Source organism: Brienomyrus brachyistius, chromosome 15 (genome assembly GCF_023856365.1).
Source record: "Brienomyrus brachyistius isolate T26 chromosome 15, BBRACH_0.4, whole genome shotgun sequence".
Classification (NCBI taxonomy): Eukaryota; Metazoa; Chordata; class Actinopteri; order Osteoglossiformes; family Mormyridae; genus Brienomyrus; species Brienomyrus brachyistius.
This window is the reverse complement of record NC_064547.1, coordinates 575,886-599,450: the sequence shown is the minus strand read 5'-3', so window position 1 is coordinate 599,450 and position 23,565 is coordinate 575,886. Positions and strand designations below refer to the sequence as shown.

The window sequence follows — 23,565 nt, the reverse complement described above, 5'->3', positions numbered from 1 at the left end:
GAACCTGTAACCATCAATCACCGGGCCGGGCCGGGCCGGGCTAGGCTGGGCTGGGCTGGGCCAAAGCGGGCAGGCCGCGATCAACCTCCACACCCAGCCGAGATGTTTATTAGCAGAAAGCCTTGGCCGGCGCCTTACATAATTAGCTTGAAGCCCCGCCCCCTGCCCTCCGTCACAGCGTTAAAGGTCCGGGCAGCAGCCGCTCCGCACTTTTGTTTTCGCCAATTGTCCTGCGTTAGAGTTGGAGTCGGCTTACTTGACAAGAATCAAGGCACCAGTCAGGACGGACCATCGATTTCCAGTTTAGAAATGATTTTGGATTTTGGAGTGCGTAACTTGCGCGTCGTTTTCGACTCCCCGGAGCTGAATTCGCCTCCGGTGTACAGCAGCGGGGATGTGGTTTCGGGGAAGGTGCTTCTGGAACTCACCGGGGAGACCAAGGTGCATTCTCTGAAGCTGCACGCCGAGGGCTTCGCCAGGGTGCACTGGACCGAGTCCCGCAGTGCCGGGGCTAGCAGTGCTTATACCCAGAACTACAGCGACGAGGTGGAGTATCTGAACCACCGGGAGGTGCTTCTGCAGGCAGGTGAGTGCGAGGCAGGCTGCGTGCTAGGGGGGCTTTTAGGGCACCCCAACCTGGTGCCATGCTGGGAAAGATCGTGCCAGCATCCTAAGGGCACAGCCATTTAGCCATGAGCTCCTGCGGTTATACAAGCAATGAAGAGTCTGAAATTAAGTGTCACGAAGGGGGTTTTAAACTTTCGCTTTCTTTACATGTGGTACTGTAGTGCTACTCCGTTTCGGAAGACGTGTGTTGTCCTGCATTTTAGAGTGGCGTTTATAATGTCTTGGCAAAATAAGTTTTTTTTTTTTTTTTAAGTTTGCGCTTGGCGATCGCGTGCCGTTTACACTTCATTTTGACGTCTTTTAAATGGCACATGGCTGAGACGTCGCTGACATGTTCGTATCAGTCGGGACTTAGGAAATCGTTAGCGTTGCTTTGTCGGTAGTCAGAAACCGTGTAACTTGCGCTTGACGTTAATAGCGGAAAAAACAGATCAGATGAAGCATTGCTGTAGGAATCATTCGGTTAAACGACGCACTTCAGATACTTATGAGTGTTTCAGCATTGCAGTAGGGTAGTTACTGTATTCTGCCGTGGAAATCTACATTTAATGCACCACAGAACTTGTTAGATCTGTTAAGTTTGTAATTCTAAGCTATTTTATTTTATTTATTTATTTAGAGAATGGAGATGTAACAGTGTTGCAGTCGGGCAAACACGAATTCCCGTTCAGTTTCCAGCTGCCTGAAGAGTAAGCATATCACCTTAATCACATATATATATATATATATATATATATATATAACTTTACGTTGAACGGCTTTTCCCATGATGCACTGCACAGTCCATTGAGTGGTACAAGTGCAAAATCATCATAACTTCTTCTGTTAACAGGACACTGGTGACCTCGTTCGAAGGCAAGTATGGCAGCATTCGCTACTGGGTGAAGGTGAAGCTGCATCGACCCTGGGCCGCTGTGAGGAAGGTTAAGAAGGAGTTCACTGTTATAGAGCCTATTGACATCAACACTCCGGCCTTGCTGGTGAGCGACTGGCCTTGTTGCCCTTAAAGGCCTTTTTGTGTTGGTGTTGTGGCAGAGGTGTCACTGCCTGTTATCCCGCCCTCCCCCTCCCAGGCCCCCCAGGCAGGGACCAAAGACAAGATGGCACGCGTGTGGTACCGTAACTGTGGCCAGGTGTCTGTGACGACCAAGATTGACCGCAAAGGCTACACCCCTGGTGAGCAGCCTGCCGGTCCTTTTCCCCCAACCTGTTCCGTCAGACTAGGGCATTTGGTGGTGTTCTCTAACCCGGCCTGCCTCCCTGTCCACAGGTGAGGTGATCCCGGTCTTTGCGGAGTTTGACAACGGCTCATCCTGTTGCGTGGAGCCCAAGGCGTACATCACCCAGACGCAGACATTCATCGCCAGGGGCACCATGAAGCAGAAGCACTCTGTGGTCGTCACGCTTAGGGGTGACAGGGTGGGTCCCCGCTGCAGGGAGACCTGGCATGGACGCGCTATCAAGATCCCCCCGGTGGGTCCTTCTGTCCTGCAGTGCCGCATCATCAAAGTGGAGTACTCGCTCAAGGTTAGTCCGCAGCTCGCGCCCTGCCCCCTCTCTGTGTACGACTTAGCCGGGTGAGCTCCTGGACGAGCTGTGCTGGCTGTTTCCTGCAGAGCCCTAACTGGGGATGTTCTGCTTCCTGCCAGGTGTGCGTGAAGGTCCCCGGGCCCTCAAAGCTGTGCCTTGACCTGCCGCTGGTCATGGGCACCATCCCTCTGCACCCCTTCGGCAGCCGCACCTCCAGCGTCAGCAGCCAGTACAGCCTGAACCTGGAGTGGCTCCGCATGGGCATCCCCGAGCGTCCTGAGCGTGAGTGTCCTGCTCTGATGGCTCCATGTTGGGGGAGGGGGGGGCAGCAGGGCCTTCCTCTGTCAGAATGTCACTCATGTTTCCCTCCTGCTTCTGCATTCACTGGCGCCACCTGCAGCTCCCCCAGATTACAGCGCCATCATTTCCGACGAGGAGGCAGAGCAGAACATGGCCCCTCCGCCAGCCGAGGAGGACTTCGCTGGGGTCCTGCAGCGCCCCTACTTTGCTTACGTTCAGGAGTTTCGCTTCCGGCCTCCCCCAGTCTATAGTGAGGTGAGATACCGCCGAGCAGTTATTGGGCCCAGGATCAGTTAGGGTGTCCTGACATGCATCAGATGGCTGTTGGATCCGGGACCTTGCCTGCCTATCCTGGGGAAGTTAATAACTCGCACTGTAAATTGTTAGTAAATGTTCAAACCTGACTTGTGGCACTGTCACACAATAAACAAGTAGCTTTAGCTAAACATCAGGAATCCCCAGGGACTGCAGTGCTTGTCTAGTTGGGCAGAAAAGCCACACTATGTTTCTGCTTCTCTCTGGCTTCGTGACACTAACGGTTTTCAAACCCTTTCATCCCCCAGGTGGACCCAAACCCTCAGTCCTCCAACATGCGCCGCCGCTGCATGACGTGCTGAAGCAGCTGTGCCCACCTCTGTGGGATGTGATGGTCTGTTGGCAGTTTGAGATCCATGTTCTCTGGGATTCTTCTCTGAGACTGAAGCGGAGTCCCAGGATGGGATGAGTGTGCTGTGAAGCACAAAGCCGGCGTGGGAAAGTCCTCAGGAGATGGGACATCACATAAACGCCAGTCCCCTAGTCTTTGTCCCCAGCTCAGCTCCCGCCGTAGTCCTCAGGGTCCGACTGACGACAGACTCGGCGGTGTGTCTGTACATTTTGGGGACTTGATAAAGAAGCCCTCATGTATGCTTTTGGAAGGTATGGAGGTGGAGGACAGACCCTGTAAACATCTGCAGCTGAGCTGTTCCCATATGTTGGGTGAAACAGTTGAGGGTGGAGCCTGAACGGTGATCTGTGGAGCCAGCCTGCAAATGTATATGTGCATAATCGCATTTTTTTTTTTTTAATGTGGAAAATGCATAGATCTGTTGCCTTCAGAAAATGTTCAAAATGAAGGGCTACCTGCATGTCTTGTTGACATGGCAAATGGTTCATTTCATAATGGGTGTCATGGGGGGGGGAGAAGTGCTAGTAAGGAAGCGCAAACATGGAAAGTGGCGTGCAGGGTGCATAGCTGCCTGAGCACAGGATGCCTGTGGGTGTGTCAGTTTGTAAACGCTACAGGAGCAGAGGCTGATGGAAAGCGTGTAGGTGGTCAAAGGTCACAGGAAGGAACTGTGTGAAAGCAGAACTTGGACAATCATTAGAAAGACTGAACCAAAAAAAAAACTAACCAAAGAGTCGCATTAAGTTGCTGTTGGTGCTTCCCTGGTGCCGTCAGGCAACTCGTGCATGCAAAAAGCGTGTCGGTGCAGGGATACAAACAAACCATGCGCTTGATGCAATCGATCAAATCCAGCTGCCTTTTGTCATGTGGGACTTCTGTAAACATGCAGTTACTCAATGGCACTTGCAGCTTCAAGTGGGAGAGGCTGTTTTAAAGCGGTTTGGTATAGAACATTCCAGCAAGCTTTAATTTTTAAATCTTTTCCATTAAAATGATGAAATGACACGTCCATTTTGTGGTGCATGGCATTCATCATAAATATTAATAGAAAATCTTTTTCCAATTTTTGTAAAAAGTCATTTTCTAATAAACTGATACAAAGTTCTTATGCTGTTTTTATTTATTTTTTGAAAAGACAAGAGGATGGATGTAAAAGAAGCAGACATAGCGTTTGTTCCAGGAAGATTTCATATCCTTGTTTGTGTTCTGCAGTGAGCTGGTTTACTGGGGGTCAGTGATCTGAAGGTAACTCAATGGACAGAGTGTGACCCCTTTAAATTTTACAAACCGTTGTATGACCTGCATTAAGCACAATATTTAACCGATAGGGTAGGAACCCATATGTAGTACTAGGTAGGATTCCCCTTTGCCTTCAGAACCACTACAAGGACAGATGGATTTTTTTTTAATTGCCCACCTTTATTATACTTTTTACATTCAATTAAAGGTAAAGTGTAAAGAGTGTGGCCGCTCTGAACTCACCCATCCTAGTGCCGTGATTTAAAGAAAGGAAAAAAAAAAGGGGGGGGGAGGTGGTGAGCCCCTCACACGCCGGAGGGACCCCAGCAGGCCCCCCTGGCAGGATGGATCGCCACCCACCGCAGCAACAGTTGGGTTTTGTGTACAGAGGAGTTGTACTGTATCTGATAGCTTTAGTGGGTCCTGCCTGCTCACCTCTGACCTCTCATTAACAAGCTGGAAAAGCTTAGATACTTAATAGTGTGTGAACATCCAAAAAAGACGCCGTTTCTGCGAGGCTGGAGCCTCCACGTTTGGCACCTTCAGTCACGCTGTGTTAAATATCACTTGCATTACATGACTTTCTGTTCTCATGCTTAGCTGAAGACCGTGAGCTTCCTGACCCTGACTGTAGGCTGTTTGTATTCAGTTCATTTACATATATGGTGCTCAGCTGTATTTTTACAAACCAGTTATATTAAACATGTATTTGTACCAACATAAGAGTATGATTACCTTCTTCACTTCTTTTGGATATGAAAAATAATACATTTTATTCAAATAAGGTGATACTAAAATGATTACACCCCAATGAATATCTCTGGAGAAAAACCTGATAAAAATTGTAATTAACAGGAAACTACCAACAGATGCATCTAATCAGTCATTAGGACTGCAATGAAATTAGGAGTACAATGAAAAATATGTGGTACCAACAGGAAAGTGTGGTGGTGGCAGTGATCTTGGGGTTGCATGAGTACTGCAGGTGTCAGGGAGCTGCATTTCACAGATGGTATCATGCATTTACAGATGCACTGTGACATACCGAAAGAGAAAATGCTCATTCAACATGGCAATGATCCAAAACATACATCTAAGGTCACTAGATCATGTCTGAGGAAGAACAGGGTTAACATGATTCAGTGGCCGAGCATGTGCCAAACATCAACCCAAAGGAACATTTGTAGGCAGTTCTGAAAAGACAAGTGGCATGTCATTCTCCATCCAGCCTACTATCCTAATCTCATCCTTCAAGAATGGAGAAAGATAGCCATGGCTGTAGGTCATAAACTAGTTCATTCAATGTCTAGGAGACTTGCTGCTCTTCTTATAAGTCAAAGACACTATGTTAGATTTAGTAGAATTTGTTTTTGGGTGTAATCATTTTGGCATCACTTTATTTGAAGCAAAAAAGGTGATGGTACTCAGTTGATACAAGTAAATGTTTAATAAAACTGGCTTGTAAAAATACAGCTAATTATCCTTATAAACACTGAAACATTGTTAAATGTTTTAATCACTTATTTATGCTGATCACTATACATATACATTTATTTAGCAGGTGCCTTTATCCAGAGTGACATACAAGCAAGGCAGACGGCACATTTCAAGCATAGAGCTGTCAAGGTGCCAAATAGGTGAAAGGGCAGCTGTGCTGGGCTTCCAATAAATAACTAGTAAGAAGTGCAAGCAAGCAATGGAGCTGCACCCACACAATGCATTACAAAGAAGACAGCAATAACCCACGAAGACAGCCACTCAGGCAAATGCTAAAACATGACTGCACCCAGGATGCACTAGACTGGTCGGATCAGTGGTTGTGGGCTAGCTGAGCTGTTCCCAGATCAGATGGGTTAGCACTAAGGACTTAAATGTGGTGTGAGCGCCTGAAAGGGAGACAGTCGACAGAGATGCAGGCGAGCGTAAGCTGACAGCTTTGCGGCTGCCTGAATGACAGAGGCGCTGCCACATTTTGAATCACCTGCAGCGGTTTGACGGCACAAGCTGGTGGCCCTGCCAGTTGCAGTGGCCTGCATGTGAGATGAGATGGCCCCGGTTGCGCAGGCCAGACAGAATGCCGGCATATAGCTCAAGGTGAAATTTCCGGAAGAGCGAGTCTCAGCGCAAAGGTGCAGACACCGGCCCAGATAGCCCAGGGCATGGGTCCTTTCTTCTCTCTCATTGTTTATAAACTCATAAGAATTTAAAAATATTCAATAGAAAGCATTATACTCATAGATAAAGAATTTTAAGAGTATATTGAAGATGATTCCCCTCATTTACTGCAGTATGTGGTAGTTTAATCATTTTATGTTTAAAAGCACGTGGTCAGTCATTTGTTCTTTGGCAAAGGGTCCAGCTTGACTTTGGATGGTGCAAATAAGAATGTAGGGTGATCCAGCTGAAGGGGGGAGCTCACAGAGCAGAGCTTCTGGTCACCTGGCCAGTTCCACGTCGGCACAATAACGAAGAGGAGTATGTGAGAACAGAGCAAACAGGCCAGTCCAGTGATCCCACGCCTGAACTAATCCTCAGAGAGTGACACCTGCACAGGAAGGAGAGAGACAGCGTGGAGCAAAAAGGGAGAAAGGGAGATCCCCACTAATCCAGGAGGAGAGAGACAGCGTGGAGCAGAAAGGGAGATCCCCACTAATCCAGGAGGAGAGAGACAGCGTGGAGCAGAAAGGGAGATCCCCACTAATCCAGGAGGAGAGAGACAGCGTGGAGCAGAAAGGGAGAAAGGGAGATCCCCACAAATCCAGGAGGAGAGAGACAGCGAGGAGCATTAAGGGAGATCCCCACTAATCCAGGAGGAGAGAGACAGTGAGGCGCAGAAAGGGAGATCCCCACTAATGCAGGAGGAGAGAGACAGTGAGGGGCAGAAAGGGAGATCCCCACTAATCAAGGAGGAGAGAGACAGCGTGGAGCAGAAAGGGAGATCCCCACAAATCCAGGAGGAGAGAGACAGCGTGGAGCAGAAAGGGAGATCCCCACTAATCCAGGAGGAGAGAGACAGCGTGGAGCAGAAAGGGAGATCCCCACAAATCCAGGAGGAGAGAGACAGCGAGGAGCATTAAGGGAGATCCCCACTAATCCAGGAGGAGAGAGACAGTGAGGAGCAGAAAGGGAGATCCCCACTAGTGCAGGAGGAGAGAGACAGTGAGGGGCAGAAAGGGAGATCCCCACTAATCCAGGAGGAGAGAGACAGCATGGAGCAGAAAGGGAGATCCCCACAAATCCAGGAGGAGAGAGACAGCGAGGAGCATTAAGGGAGATCCCCGCTAATCCAGGAGGAGAGAGACAGTGAGGAGCATTAAGGGCGATCCCCACTAATCCAGGAGGAGAGAGACAGCGTGGAGCATTAAGGGAGATCCCCACTAATCCAGGAGGAGAGAGACAGCGAGGAGCATTAAGGGAGATCCCCGCTAGTGCAGGAGGAGAGAGACAGCGAGGAGCAGAAAGGGAGATCCCCGCTAGTGCAGGAGGAGAAAGACAGCGAGGAGCAGAAAGGGAGATCCCCGCTAGTGCAGGAGGAGAGGCTGTGTTTCTGCTTTGTGGTCATTTTGTCCCTTTCCTTACGGCCATTCTTATCACAGAAAGTTATTCTGGACAGGCGTTGATACAGAGGAAAACCCGACACTGCCCATCTACCATATAGGTTTAGTTGCTGATGCCCGAGAATGTTCACTTGACCAGTACACCAGGCTTTTTCATTGTTCTGACTTAGTCTTCAGGGGGGTCCATTTGATTTGTTGTTTCCATTATTGAATTCCTTGTTTTCAAATGGCCTGTCACAGGGGAGGAAGAAAGGATATATTGAATTTTATTCTACTTACCCCCTGTACAATGGGAATAAATGCATTCTATTCTATTCTATTCTATTCTATTCTATTCTATTCTATTCTATTCTATTCTATTCACAAACTTATCAGCGCCTATTAAATATATAATTATATGAAACACATTATTATCTCTTCCAAGGGCATAAACCTAGTAAATAAAATTAAAGCGGAAACTACCTGATAAGTGAACCGACGGGACATGACTTGTCTATCAGGCATTCAGGTTTATAGCTCTGCCTGTGATCCAGTTGAATCCTGTTGAGTCCCTGGTCTGATAAAAGCAGCCTTCAGAGTAACACGAGGCACTTTCTAAAAGCATATCTCAAGGACTCATTTAAGATTGTCTAGTGCAAACAGAACCATGAGGCCTGGTACCCGGACCCAAGCCCTTTCTCCCTCGTTAAATGTAAGGCTCTGATAGCTTCTCTGCTGCTCATGGCTTAGCCATGCAGCACATGTGAAGCTGGTAATAACTTATAGAAACAAATTTAAGCATCCAAAGTTATATCTGCAGACAACAGCTACTGTTATTCGCCTTATTAATTTTGGCACAGCGGTGACAATGCAAAGGGAACCATCCGGATGAAGTGTCATTTAAACAGAAGCTGTCCTGATTAAACTGCTTAAGCTCGGCACCTTCCAAATGAAATCAGGTGAACATGAGCGACCCAAACAGGAGGCTTTCTGTACCAGCGCAGATGCTGGATTCTCTGGGGCAGCCTGTCAAGGCTTCTAACAGGAAGCCTCTCCTCTTGTTTTTCATTCTGATTTATTTTTATATTTTGCTTCGCAACCCAAAGACTTGAGTGAAGGGGCTTGAAGATACAGACTTTGTGTTTGTGACCATGAGTCAAGTGTATTGTTTATTTCATCGATTTGCAGCACTTAATCCGATCTGGACTTCCAGAAGTTCATTCATATATGAAAAACAACCAAGCCTATCTTACTTCATTTTGTTTGCACATTCTCGCCAAAAAGAACCATTACTGTTGTATGCAGGTCATTATCAGCCGGAAGATTTAACAATATGTTTTGGGCCAAACTGAATAAATGGTTCTTGGATGTACGTCTGTTGCTTTATGTTTAGCTGTCTGTAAGAGGTCAGGGCAGCAGGAAGGAGGATGGCAGCAGTTGAAGTGCGAGTTTAATGAGCAGCCTGCCCTGTGAAGTGTTTACCTGCTGCTCGGGAAAGTTCAAGCCACTTCTGGGATTAAATTCACTCTTGAAGTAATTGACTAATTACAGTTATTATCTGATCTCATTTCTCTTCTTTTAGACATGTTTTGAAGAGACCCTTATTTTAGGCATGAGGTGGCGAAGGGGGCATAAATCTTTCCTTTTAATAACCACACTTATGTAGCAGAAGTATGCAGAGAGACCCCCCCCCCCCCGTGTGGCGGAGGAATGGGCCAGCCTTACTCCGCGATCAGACATGGCACGCCCCTCTAATGCACTGAGAAAAACAAAAGGCTGCCATACTGTCACACCCCCCAGCTGCTGGGTGGAGAGTTAAAAAAACACCCCTTCCCTCTCAAAGTCAGGCGTAATCTATTAGCAGGTCCCCGCTACAGTACAGTGTGTCGCCCCCCCCAGCCACACGGGTTTCGCTCCCTGACATCGCGGCTGTATGTCAGTGTGCCAAAGCGCCTTGTTGACTGCGCGCACTGGAGGGGGGGGCGGAGATCAGTTCTCCGCAGTCTTGGCCTCCAGGCAGCTTCAGGGAAGTCAGTACGACTTCATAGAAATGCCAGCCAGACAAGGACAGGCTTTTCAGCCATCCTGTGCCTTGTGCTGAACTGTGACCAAAAATATTCCAGACGAAGAGGAAAAACAACAAGCTTTTCCTTTCCCGAAGCATCAGCTCTCCGAAGTGAAGGATCGCTCCATAACCTATAACCAGTCCTTCCAATTGGTTCTGTAAATAAGAAAATTTGGAGGAATAAAACTTTATGAACACGTAACTTCAAGATATTTCACCGAAACTAGAAAGGTCGTTCGTTAAAATCGGTCATATTATTGCATATTGTTTTGTGTTTTTTTGCCCAAAGATCTTTGAAAGCGAGATTCCATAATTAAATGACTTAATAGGAAGCCAGATAATTATAGGCGCACAAAATCAGTCAGGTAATATTATGGTGACAAATCATACTCATGGAAAACATGTTTAGGAAACACTTTTAATTTGAGTCTCCGTAATATTTCCATATACTCAGTTCAGCCTATACGCATTAGTTAAATGCTTACAAATTATATATAATTGTTTTTAATTTACTGAAAACCCCTAATTTATGACTTGAAAGTATTGCAAAACATTCGGTATTTTAGTCCCGCTGGAAACCCGTTTTTTTTAAAAAAAAAAAAAAAAAAAAACACGCACTGTCCTCTCAAGCCGCAGAAACGGAGCGTTTAAAACTTAATATTTTCAGTGATGTGCTTTTATTTTACTCACGAATTTAATCCCATCTGTACAAAATGTCTGGCCTTTACATCACAACAACCTTCATCCAAACTACTTAAAGATTTATTGTCAAATGTATTCGGGGACACAGCTGCAGGGCTTAGATGCATGATGCGATTAGAAGAACAGCAATAAATTTCCGTTTTAACATTAACATTATTAACATTAATAACACACTTTACGGAAAGTAAGGATTAAAGAAACGCGATAGCAAAGTAAAGCCGGCACTTGATTTGCAGCGTTTGGCCGAGTTCACCCGAGTAGCCGCTCCCCCGCACCCCCGGAGCCAACCAGCTAACCTCCGAGAATTCGCCTCTGGCCGTCTGGGGGCGCACTTCTCTCCGGCTTTTGGGAGGCTTTTTACTTGCATTATAACTTTATCAGTATGGATTATACTTTGGTTAATTTTTCTTATATTTCGGTTATTTCTTACATTTATTACCGTGCATGCAGTAAAAAATGGCTGATTTGAACCCTTTATTCAGTATCTTCAATATCTTCAGCAATATCATATCATCACAATTAACAATGTTAAGTGTCAGATAAGCTATGTACCCAAGCAAGATTCATATCCATCCATATGCGTTTTGAGGTTTATTTTATGGAAGGTTTGTTTGAATACACTTACATTCATTGCATTTTCAACTACACTGGCTACTGGAATGATTATATATTAGCTGGAAAACAGTCCGATTAATATTGGAGTTTGATTCTCACCCTCGTGTCTCCTTTTAAACTCAAACAAACCCCCAGTTGTTAATGTTTTTGAGCACTTTTTAAATTATGATCCTAAAACAGGGGGCTGTTTTGTTATCATTGACGTCAGACAGCACAGAAAGTAAACAGTAAAACAGAGGGGAAAAGAAATGTTGTAAACAAGTGTGCTGATGCCAGCGAGATGATTTACTGTCATTGACATGAAAAGGGCTGAGGGGCAGGCGCCCTGGGAACGGCCTTTTCCTGTGTGTGAGGAGAGTAAAGCAGAGGAGGACGGAGGAGGGGGGTCTCTCTGCTTTCTCTGCTCTCTCTCCTCCTGACGCATACAGTCAGGAAGGATCTGAGCCAGCATTGGTCAGTCAGAGGCTTTGGTGGCAGTGTGAGATTTCACCGCAGTCTCTTTAGCAAGGTGACATTGAACCTGAATCTTCTATCCACAATCCTGCACAGCTTCACTGCATGTTTTCTTTGCAACGCCGCAGTTGTGTAACATGAGACGTGCAAAAATGTGATACGGCCAGTTCACTCTGACAGAATAACTATGCAAAAAAGAAAAGAAAAACAATAATAATTAATGCAGGTGGAGAATTCTGTCGGCTTTGTCCCCCCTCCTCCCATGGTCATGCACCACACTGTTCTGCATAAGGTATCTAACTGCAGATAAAGTTCCTGGATACTCATAATGGGAATGTATCGGCTGGCATGTGTGTCACTGGGTTTCAGGCAGTACTGCTGACTCATGTCTTTCTTGCTCTCTTTGCCTCTTTGTTGGGAGGTATGACTTGAGGTCACCCTTCAGGTCTTAGCAAATCTCAGGCCTGGGAGCACCAATCGCCTCCCCACCCACAGGAGTTAGCGGGAGCCACACACGTCATTTTCAGGGAGGTAGGTGTCGGAGGTGATCTAATAGCCAGACTTATGAGCTCTGTCTGTGGACTTCCCATGAGCTCTGTAATTGATCAGGGCCTGTATCACCTAGCGAGATTTGTTGGTTAACTAGATAACTTGTTGGATTTTAAGATACCCCAGTTTAACTGGACTCTTGTGCCACAGGGCTGTACTGCATAATGTCGGGAAGCAGAATTCATGCACGGCCATTTGTTCCTTCTAGGCAGTTTTTCCTTGCCAATGTTGCCTCTTGGTTGCTCACTGGGGGTTTTGATGAAGTAGTTTCAGAAAATGGATGGATGGAAAAACACAAGAATCAAATGGACCACAAGAGGGTCAAAACAAAGCAGGGAGCAACACAGGAACAACTATAGCAGAACAACAGCAAACACAAAGCAACAGTTTCTACAAACACACAATGAATGACTGAGGAACAAGGGCAGGCACATATACACAGGGATAACAAGGATAAGGGATAGATAAGATAAGGGACAGGTGTGGCCGATTACATGCAACCAAACACTAAGGTTGGGAACAACAATTAGACACAGGTGAGTGTTAAAATCACAAAGGACTCAAACCCTAGGAAAGGGGTGACTGGCAAGACCTGCTATCAGGCAGGGACTGATCCTGACTCCACATCCATTGCCAATGTGGCTAGAGTCTTTATTGGCACCTGGGCTGCCCAGTTTGGTGCACCGTCCTTCATCACCCCTGACCTGGGTGTGCAGCCCCCCTCGGAATAGTGGACTGAAGTGATGCTGAACCAGGTGGCTTCGCACTGCCACTTGCCATCACCAGGCCAACGGCCTCTGGGAGAGATTCCACCTATTGCTGAAATCAACCCTTAGGGAGATGCTGACTGATGGTGGCTGGCTGAACCATTTGCCCTGGGGGCTGACGATGGACCCCAAGGAAGACTTACATGCCTCATCTGCTGTGCTTGGTTATGGCCAGACACTCTGGGGGGTTTTGTACCAGAGGTCACTATCCTCGGTCCTCGTCTCAGCAGCACTCTGCCTTGATGGACAAAGCCACTGCATTTTAGTCGACGCCTGTCACTCTGCAACTCATCACGCCTCGCCCCAGGCCTTAAGCAGCACAGCGAGTAGCATCTGAGCAGCACAGTGAGTAGCGTTTGAGCAGCGCAGCGAGTGGCATCTGAGTGGCATAGTGAGTAGAATCTGAGCAGCACAGTAAGTAGCGTCTGAGTGGCATAATGAGTAGCATCTGAGTGGCATAGTGAGTAGAATCTGAGCAGCACAGAGAGTAGCGTGTGGGCAGAACAGGCCCTGCTCTGCACCACCCTACCCAGAGACTCAATACCTCAGAGTTGACGTTGTTTTAAGGTGTGTTTGTCTTTTTCAAATAAAATAATAAAAGTCACAGCTGAATTGACACTAGCTGGATTTTCAGAGGCTAGTCTGTGACACTAGGGTGTCAACAATATGAAAGTCATAGATGATGGGTGGATTTTTTTTAAACTAAAAATATTTGACATACTAAAATGCTGGCTTCAGATTAAGCACGCTCCCTGTACTATTTGGGGAATGATTAGTATATATTTAGCCTAAAGTCTAGATAGCTGACTGGCAAGCAGACCACTTGTACAAACTGCTGTGGTTTCTGAGAGGGGAGAGCAAACTGAGTTTGCCCAGATCGAGGCGTGTTTGGATTGACAGCCTTAATCTGCTCTAATCTTTTGCATAATGCGCTGAATATTTGTTTAATTTGAGCCCAGTATTCATATACGTGTACTACGTGTGACTGGTTATAGAGCTGCATGCCTTCTGTACCAGCAAGCGAGTCTCTGAAGGCAGGCAGTGCGGTTTGTTCTAAATGAAAATGAAATGTAAAAAGGGAACCTGAAAAGTGGTTATCTCTATATCTGTGCCTTCAGATCCTGGCATGCGTTATGCAGCCAATGTGACTGACATTTCATGAAAACATCTGGCTTAGTCTTTGTTTTCAATCTTTCTGCAGGGCCAGTGTGTATCTTAGATGTTGATCCTGTATTCATTGTTCTGTACATTATGTTCCTGGCCCTGTTGCTGAGCTGCGATTCTGTTTAAAGGCTCGTAGAAAACCTTTTCTCAGGGAGTTTCCCTTTGAAGCTGCGGACGGCAGGAACACTCCTTCTCCTCTGCTGCATGTGTGTCATTTCTGATGACAAAAATGTGCACAAAACAGAAGCACAAAAAATACAAAAAAAAAAATAGATCAGGAATTTGGAATGTGGGACCTGGATGAAGGGGCTGGCAGTGAGGTATGTTTTTAATCTTTCCTCTGTCTGAAAACACTGACAGATGGGAAGGAAATTATTACTAAAACTGTTTTGCTTTATGGCTGTCATGTGTAAACATGACAAAATCATACGCATCCACAAAGCACCTCCTTCATAAAATGCGCATGGAGTCCTGCCCTGATATTATGATATTGCTGTGTATTTTTTCCATGTGGGTTTCTTATACGTCCTCTATACCATATGGAAAAACAGAGCATGCAGCTCTCTGCTCTGACCTCTGGAGCAAACTAGAACTTTCTAACAGGCCTAGATGCTTAAAGTATTTGGATAGCAAGAGATCTGCAAATTATATCACTGTTTGTAAAAGGAGACTGTTTGTGAACAAAGGCAGCTTTGGTCTCGGTTTCTGTAGTAAGACCAGGGGTCAGTCAGTCAGCGCTCACACACTGGGGGGGGGGGGGTGAGTACATGCCCTCCCTTCTGCCTCCTGCCCTCGCTTCCTTCCCAGAGGTCTGTGGTAAACAAGCCAAGCTGCTCATGTTAATCTTCAGGGTGACCCCCCTGGCTTCATACAAGCCAGGGCTGAGCCCAGCAGAACAACTAGATGGCTTTGGGCTGAAGGAACTGGATCTGAACAGTGCAGGTTTTCTCTGGGAGGTTGTAAGTGCTTCCATGGGCAGCTCTGTAGCCATACATCACCTGGCTTGGTGTGTAAGCCCCCCCCCCCCCCCCCCCGTGTGGAGGTCACATGCGCTCCCTGTGTCAGCTCTGGTCAAAAAGCATGCAGTTAGGTGAGTTTGCATCTCCACATGGCCCTTAGTATGTATGCTTGTGTGCTGTGTTGGCTCGCCCCCCGGGCCAAAGCACCTCCTGCCTTGGTTGGTTGGATGTGACACGCAAACACTATGACACACAAACTCTGGCCCTGGAGAGCTGGACCTTGTTTTTTACACAGGAAGTGTGAGGCAGTACTGCTACTCGCCTGCTGACTGGTCTTCTATGAATAACGAACTTGCATCAGTCATTGAAATTATTAGTGCTTAAAAATCATTTCTAATATTAAGAAAATTATGTGTAGACAAAGCCATTGATGAGACTGTGTTCTGAAATTGACCTGGATCTTCTCAAAATGAAAAGTGGTGCCAAGAAAAAGGTTACAGCAGCAGGTGCTAGGAAATGTTTTTTGTGATTCCCTGGATGCTTATAAATGTGCCTCAAGCCATTAGTCTTTAGTTTTAAAAAGATCCCCTTAATGTTACTTCATGGACCTGCTGTTTCCCGGATCCTGCTATGTCACATGCTTTGTCAAAGGCCGATCAAACAATCCCAGAACCTCACAGCTTAGCCCCTCCCTCCCCACTGTGCCCTGAGAGCAAAGCCCTGTAACCCCCTCATCCGCTTTTGAGTTCCCATCAGAACAGTGCTGCTTTGGTCTAGTCATTGGCATGATAACAAGTGACATCACTCTCACAGCTGCTCACATTGCCATCGTCTAACAGATGGGAACGTCCCTAACCTGACCGCATTGGAAGTTTAGGGTCACAGCATGCAAGAGCAGCCTAGGACTTCAGCGTGAAGCTTCGTCTACTTGCCGCAATTTGCCTATCTCTCATGTTAACCGTACCAGCTCGACATTGTACCGTTGTTTGTGGTGCAGGTGTGTAAGGCCAATAGATTGTGGGAGAGAAACTGAGTAAGAAGCCTTAGTTGACCTGGAAGGGTATGTTACACAATGGAAGAGTGCGGGCAAGTTGCAATACGCTGTGAAATTGAGTGGTACCTCATTTTGGTATATGGCAGTAGGTTGCGGGACTGAGTGGTGCCTGGATTGGGAATGCTGCAGTAGGTTGCGGGACTGAGTGGTGCCTGGATTGGGCATGCGGCAGTAGGTTGCGGGACTGAGTGGTGCCTGGATTGGGCATGCGGCAGTAGGTTGCGGGACTGAGTGGTGCCTGGATTGGGCATGCGGCAGTAGGTTGCGGGACTGAGTGGTGCCTGGATTGGGCATGCGGCAGTAGGTTGCGGGACTGAGTGGTGCCTGGATTGGGCATGCGGCAGTAGGTTGCGGGGCTGAGTGGTGCCTGGATTGGGCATGCGGCAGTAGGTTACAGCGCTGCCCTTGGTTGACAAGCCGTGTCTGTACAGGACGTATAACAGGACATCTGTACAGATGGGGAATCAGCCCACTAGGGGTGGAACAGAATCAGAATACAGTATTGGGCACAGCACAAATAGTGGGATTTTGTGAATATTTATTTACTTATTTGTTCTCAGAAAGTGAAAGAATGTCAGGCAGCTGTTGTTACTAATAACTCTGAGCATGGTGAGTATTTGTGCTGAGCATGGTGAGTATTTGTGCTGAGCATGGTGAGTATTTGTGCTCTACCTGCTCGTGCTGATGTGAGTAAAGTGGAGGGGAGAGAGCAGAGGTTGAAAAGGGGCAGCACACTCTGATGAACATACAGGCAAAACTTAGGATGTGGCTTTTCTGAAGGGGAAAAAATGGTAACTCTTTATTTGGAGGGGGCACAAATACTTATGTAGTAATTCAGTTACCACTGAAATCAAATCATGTACAAATATAGTGGCTATTTGAGATAAAAGATGCGTCATGATTCATTAATGATGAACAAACATGAGGTCAGTATTTCACTTGTGTTATTTATTACTTGTTCCTTAAGTAGTTCACAAAGGTTTACAGAATTAACGGATAGAGTAATGAATAGAATAACTGCTTGAGATGAAAGATGCACCACAATTCATTAATGATGACTTTCTAGGTTATGATACCAATAATGCACCACATATAGCTTCTGTAAACAAGGTACCTCCGCTGCCAGTCGTGGAATGTTACAGTACATTGCCTCTAACAGCTAACGTATAATAGGCCTAACGGTAATACTTAATAAGTAATAACAAACATGTATTTTAGGCATTCGTTATTTACTTTACTGTAATTTTATCATTATTTTAATGTGTATTCTCTCTCATGTACAAATATCTTAGCTTTTCAATGAAGTACAGGCACAGTGTACAAGCAGCGTATTCCATAGCTATGTTTGTTTATATTCTCTCTATTCAGCATCCTCCAATCAGGGCAGGTGGTGATATTCTCTCTATTCAGCATCCTCCAATCGGGGGCAGGTTGTGATATTCTCTCTATTCAGCATCCTCCAATCAGGGCAGGTGGTGATATTCTCTCCATTCAGCATCCCCCTAATAATCAAAACCAGCCCCCCTTAAATGGATGGAGACCTAACCCTAACCCTAACCCTAACCCTGACCCTCCCCAATGCACAAAGCCCTTGCACTTCGGTATTTATTATGTTAGAGCTTCATGAATTGGTTTGAGTCTGGATTATGAAAAGAATGTTATGTTTAGAATTATTTTCTTTTCAATAATGTTTATGGCTTTAGATGTTCATTATAATAATTATGGTGGTGCTGGCAGGATTTTGCTACATAGTGGAACTCATCTCCCGATGTGCCCCACCGGTATTGTAACCAGCCCCTGTGTGTCTCATTGTAAGTATCTGTATCCCCTACAGAGTTTTTCACCAAGACTTTGGAAAATATTGATATTTCTTGTGTACTAGTAATACTTGGAATACTTGTAATATCAACAACAGAAAGTCAACAAAGAATGAAGAGGCAGGTCATTTTAAATTGCATTTTATTCTTTTAAAGAATAATTGACCTAGAAAAGCTACCTTAACTACAAAGAAAATGGGCCCGTAAACGGACAAGCAGACTGCAGCTTGTCACAACTTAACTCAGGTTTCCAGTTTTTATTGTGACATGTGTTCAAGGAGCACAGTGAAATCCTTCTGCTGTGTTTGCCCTTAAGGCTGTCGGGCGGCTGCCGTAGCTCTACAGCCAGACTAGCCTGGAATTCATGTACCCTTTCAAGGACAGTCGACTCTTGAGAAGTATCTCCCCCCCCCCCCCCCCCCACACACACACACTTTGTGCATTAACAATGGAGCTGCCCCAATGTTGGCTTCAGGCAGGGGCCAGAACGGGCTCCTCCTTATGCCTGTTGGGGCCGCCTTGTGAAAGCACATTAGCCGTATTTACAGGTGTGCGACGGCGTGCGAGGCCATTGACAGAGTGTGACTGCTTCAGCGGCCTCTGTGTGCAGACACCAGACGCTCTTGTTGTTGTTTACACCCACATTGCCCCGTCTTCTCCCAGTATGTCCCCCACGCAGGTGCTGTTGAGTCCTCTGTGGTACTGATCTATTTGGAACAGGGTTAGGCAGACTGCATGGGCACATGAAAGCTTTTTGAACATTTACAAAACTGTCTGGTAGCTATTAATTACAGTGCTTATGTAAAATCAACTCCTAAGCTAACAGGATCAGAACAGAACAGAAACTTGGAAAAGCAGATGCAGATCTGAGCACAGAGGGAGGGGTTGAAGGTGTCAGTTGTGGTTATACTGTGTGCACTTTAACTAGACAGTGTATTTCTTGATTGACTAGTGCCATTGAGGGCAGAGTTGGACTATGTATATTCACACGTGAGATGGCAGCGTTAAGGAAGGCTGCGGCTTGTTGCAGAATCGATGCACTGTTTCGATCTGACGTGGAAGCCCCTCCCACCTCCTGGTTTGATTGGCTGTGCTGTTGTCAGGCCCGTCGGGGGAAAACAAAAGCTGTGTGCGGCCAATGAGCTCGCAGCGGATATCTCCCCATTTCACCAACACCTGTTTTAAAGCTGAAGCATATGACATCATCTGGTTTTTAAACTGAGAACCGCAGTTGTTTAAATGGCAAGAACAGCACGTGCCCTCGTTTCTGTGGACAAACAGAAAAGAGCACAAACACAGACTGTGCAGATGCTTATACTGGGTTTGTGTTTCCCATCAAACTGTTTTTATTGTCTAAGAAAGTCAGAGGGTCCTCAAGTACCGCATTTCTATGGCGGCTTCAGATGTTCGCCAAGCTAATCTCCTAACCTTTCAGCAGGTCTTCATTATCATGTTGTTCTGTTTACCAACCTCTGGGTTTGCGCTTCACAAATATCACAGCTACTTTACCAGTAAAAGATCTAATGTTAAGGACTAATTATACCGGAGCGATTTGAGGCTCTGCAGGTTAGGACTCGGTGCTGGTGCTCGGATGGCTGCTGGCTTGAATCTCATGTCCAGCAGGCTGATGCTACTGTTAGGCCCCTTAGTGAGGCCCTTAACCCCCAGCCCCAGGGGTTCTGCATGCTGGCTGATCTTGCGCCGTGACCCCCAGGCTTGCTCTCACCAGTACAGCACTATGAGGTAGATGAAAAGACGATTTCCACATCTCTATTCTGTTTCATCATTAAAGGGGCAGGATGTGCCTTGCTTTCTTTAACATACTGGTGTCTGCCACCACCTCTCGCATCTCTGTACACCACGTGAGAGGAAAACCACGAAGTGTGAGGCTTACTGTGGTTCCCTGTCACATGGTGTCCCAGCACAAGTACACAGGAAGTGGTCCCTCCTCAGCAGAGCCGAGGCTAAGGGGAAGTTCAGCTGGTCGCCCCTTCCTGCCACGTCGTCATTGGGCAGGCTCCCGGCGGCTGTTGCTAAGGGGAAGCATGGTCCAACAGTGTTCCTCAGGGGCTCGACATGCGCACGCAGAGCACGTCTCCCTCTGTGGCTTACTGTGAGACGAGCCTGTTTTTCCTGTTTCTCAGATAAAAGAACACACAGCGTCGTCAGCAAGGGTGCTGCTGTCAGAATCACGCCACACACACGCCCCTGATGTAAGATTTTCATGTGGAGTGCAACACAGGCTGTTAGCTACTCTGCCCTTTAAAGCAACCGTAACAGAACCACGAGGAAACCGAAAGCAGTGCTCCTGGGCTTAAGGTACATACCCAGGTATTACACTGTATTTCATAGCAGTTATGTTTATTAACTGGCTCATCTCCTTCCTCTTGTCATTCAGATATCTGTGCATCTGTGTTCTTTAAATGAGGCCATGAAAGTCTCTGGAACCTTCTAGCAGCTTGTGTTACTTTACTCAGACATGGGTAGCGCTGCCAAAGTGTGGATGTTTAATGGTCTTGCTGAAACACATATTCAGGTAGCGGTGAAGGCAAACCAGCACGGGACTGGTTTACAAGTCACAGTCCTTATGGTTCATGACTATCTTTGTACGTCCCAGATAGCTATGGAGAAACTTTTTTCTCCCAAGTAGGTGAAATGTCAGAGTAATGAGGAACAGTTGAAAGATTGGCCATGTCCTTGCAGTCATTTCCTGCAGGAGAACAGCCTGGATGGAGCACGGGCTGCCGCATATACTCCGGGCTTTCAGATTTTTATTCTGAAGGCTTCTGGATGTTTCTGGGAAGGGCCTGGGGGAGGGGGGTGAGAGGTTTCAAATCAACCTGACGGCGTAGCTGAATGAAAGCAAGTGGTTCTGTGGGGGTCAGAACGGGTCAGCGAATGAGCAGAGCGACTTGGTGCACCGGGCGTGTCGGCCTCTGAGATCGGGGGGGGGGGGGCCCTGATTCCTAACCCACTACGCTTTAATTACTATTACATGTGGCTACACAGCGGGTAAATATATCCCGACACATAAGGAAAAGAAAGAGACCGTAAACAGGACAGAACCATGCAGGAGAGAACAACACCGACTGCAGCACTGGGGGGGTGTTTATGTGTGTGTGTGCATGTGTGTTTTTGCGTGAGTGTGTGTGTGTTTGCATAGATCACATCTAGGGACCGAAATGTCCCAAAGTGCGGAAAAACCTGAAATTTCCTTACTTTTGGGGACATTTTTCAGGTCCCCATTTAGGTAACGTCAATTTTATGAAAATCTGTGAATACTATCAAAAAAGTAAAAAAGCCAAGTCTCGTATTTTGTTTGATTAGTTAAGGTTAGGGCTGGGTAGGGGTTATGGGTATAGTGATTGGGATTAGGGTTTTTCTCATAGAAATGAATGCAAGGTTCCCATTTAGATAGGAATGCCAACATGTGTGTGTGTTTGAGTGTGTGTGCGCGCACAGGGGTTGCTGAGTGGGGGGAAGCTACAGGGGAGCTGGTTAGTCACCCATGCTGTACTGGCTAGTACCGGTTTGGGCCGCTTTCCCTGGCACCGTGCTGTGGAGCTGCTCGTACAGAGTGGCTGCTTGTCACTTCCAGAGCAAGTTATCCTGTCCCTCTCTGCCCCGCCCAGTTTCCCTTACAGGCGATGCCATGGGGGCTGCATATAGACACATCAGACAGCGTCTGTTAACGTTGCCCAAATAAATTATGTGTAATGCTATGGTTGCCGTTTGTTTACCAGAGTCGTGGGAAAGGTGGGATTTGCTGAATCGAAGAGAGTTTTGTACTAACTAACTTGTGGAATTCTCTCGAGCCCCTCAGGACCTCTGTTGATAACAGTCAAACTAGGTGCAGGACAAACTCTGTGACATCCCGAAACGCCTGAGGATCTTCTGCAGAAGCTCTCCCTGGGGTTCTGCCGCCGTAAACCACGAGGGCTGGCTTGGGTTTCGGTGGAGATGCGCCTGCGGAGAGGCGGCCGCCCGGGGCAGGGAGGCTGCTGTGTGCGGGAAGACAATGCTGAGGACCTTTGGATGTTTTCTGGGCTGGAGGCTGGCTGTTTTTCTGAACTTTGTTTGCTGGGAGCAGGAACGTGGGTCCTGGGGGGGCTCCTTACAGCTGCTGAGCACACATTTCTCAGAAAAGACCACAGCTGCTTGGGGGTTGGGGGCGAGATGCCAAAAAATAACTGAGAGAGAAGCTGGCTTCGGGGGTTTGGTCCTCTTCCTACAGTATATCTGAGTGTGGACAAAGCTATCAGTTTTGTGATGCCATCATGCCGATGCGGGATTATTTATTACAAGGACAGGACAAGAACATGGAGGCTCAGTGAAGATCCCAGACAAACTCCAGCATGTTGTAGCAGCCTCCAGAGCCCCCAAAGCCCCCACACGCCCCACAGCCTCCACAGCCCTCAGAGTCCCCAGAGCCTCCACAGCCCTCAGAGCCCCCAGAGCCTCCACCGCCACCAGAGCCCCCACAGGCTCCAGGGCCTCCACAGCCTCCACAGCCCCCAAATCCCCCACACGCCCCAGAGCCCCCACAGGCTCCAGGGCCTCCACAGCCTCCACAGCCCCCAAATCCCCCACACGCCCCAGAGCCCCCACAGGCTCCAGGGCCTCCACAGCCTCCACAGCCCCCAAATCCCCCACACGCCCCAGAGCCTCCACAGCCCCCAAAGCCCCCACACGCCCCAGAGCCTCCACAGACTCCAGGGCCTCCACAGCCCCCAAAGCCCCCACACGCCCCAGAGCCTCCACAGCCCTCAGAGCCCCCAGAGCCTCCACAGCCCCCAAAGCCCCCACAGGCTCCAGGGCCTCCACAGCCTCCACAGCCCTCGGAGCCCCCAGGGCCTCCACAGGCCCCGGAGCCTCCATAACCCCCACAGCCCCCACAGGCCCCGGAGCCTCCATAACCCCCACAGCCCCCACAGGCCCCAGAGCCTCCATAACCCCCACAGCCCCCACAGGCCCCAGAGCCTCCATAACCCCCACAGCCCCCACAGGCCCCAGAGCCTCCATTGCCCCCATAGCCCTCAGAGACCCCAGAGCCTCCACAGCCCCCAGAACCAGGCTAACCTGGGGAAGATGGTGGCGCAGGAGGTAGCGATATCGTCCAGCAACTAGAGGGTTGTAGGTTCGAGTCCTGGTTCCTCCTGACCCCATCAAAGTGTCCTTGAGCAAGACACTGAACCCCATATTGCTCCCGGTGTGCAGGTTGGCACCTTGCATGGCAGCCTCCGCCACCGGTGTATCAATGTATGGGTGAATGTGAGGCATAAAATGTAAAGCGCTTTGAGTACTCGTAGGCGTAGAAAGGCGCTATATAAATGCAGTCCATTTACCATTTAACCTATGTGTGCTTTGGCCGTCAAACCACAATGGCCATAAAAGCTGAGGGCTTCACGGGCCGTACCCGGCACATATAGGGAGAACATGGTGGATGTACTGCCTCATTCCAGCCAGCTCAGCTCAGAACAGCCTGAACTCGGCACCTCTGGGATAATAAAATTCAATATGT

General features: G+C 47.6%; 1 protein-coding gene across 1 annotated transcript; it reads left to right on the top strand.

Moving 5' to 3' along the window:
* The first annotated feature begins 184 nt into the window (after positions 1–184).
* On the top strand, positions 185–4,228 carry arrdc2 (arrestin domain containing 2). Its single transcript, XM_048976825.1, has 8 exons — positions 185–586; positions 1,247–1,316; positions 1,460–1,607; positions 1,701–1,803; positions 1,898–2,154; positions 2,277–2,439; positions 2,558–2,712; positions 3,021–4,228. Exons 1-8 carry the CDS (start codon positions 310–312, stop codon positions 3,072–3,074), a joined length of 1,227 nt encoding a protein of 408 aa, XP_048832782.1. The 5' UTR covers positions 185–309; the 3' UTR covers positions 3,075–4,228.
* Positions 4,229–23,565: the final 19,337 nt, after the last annotated feature.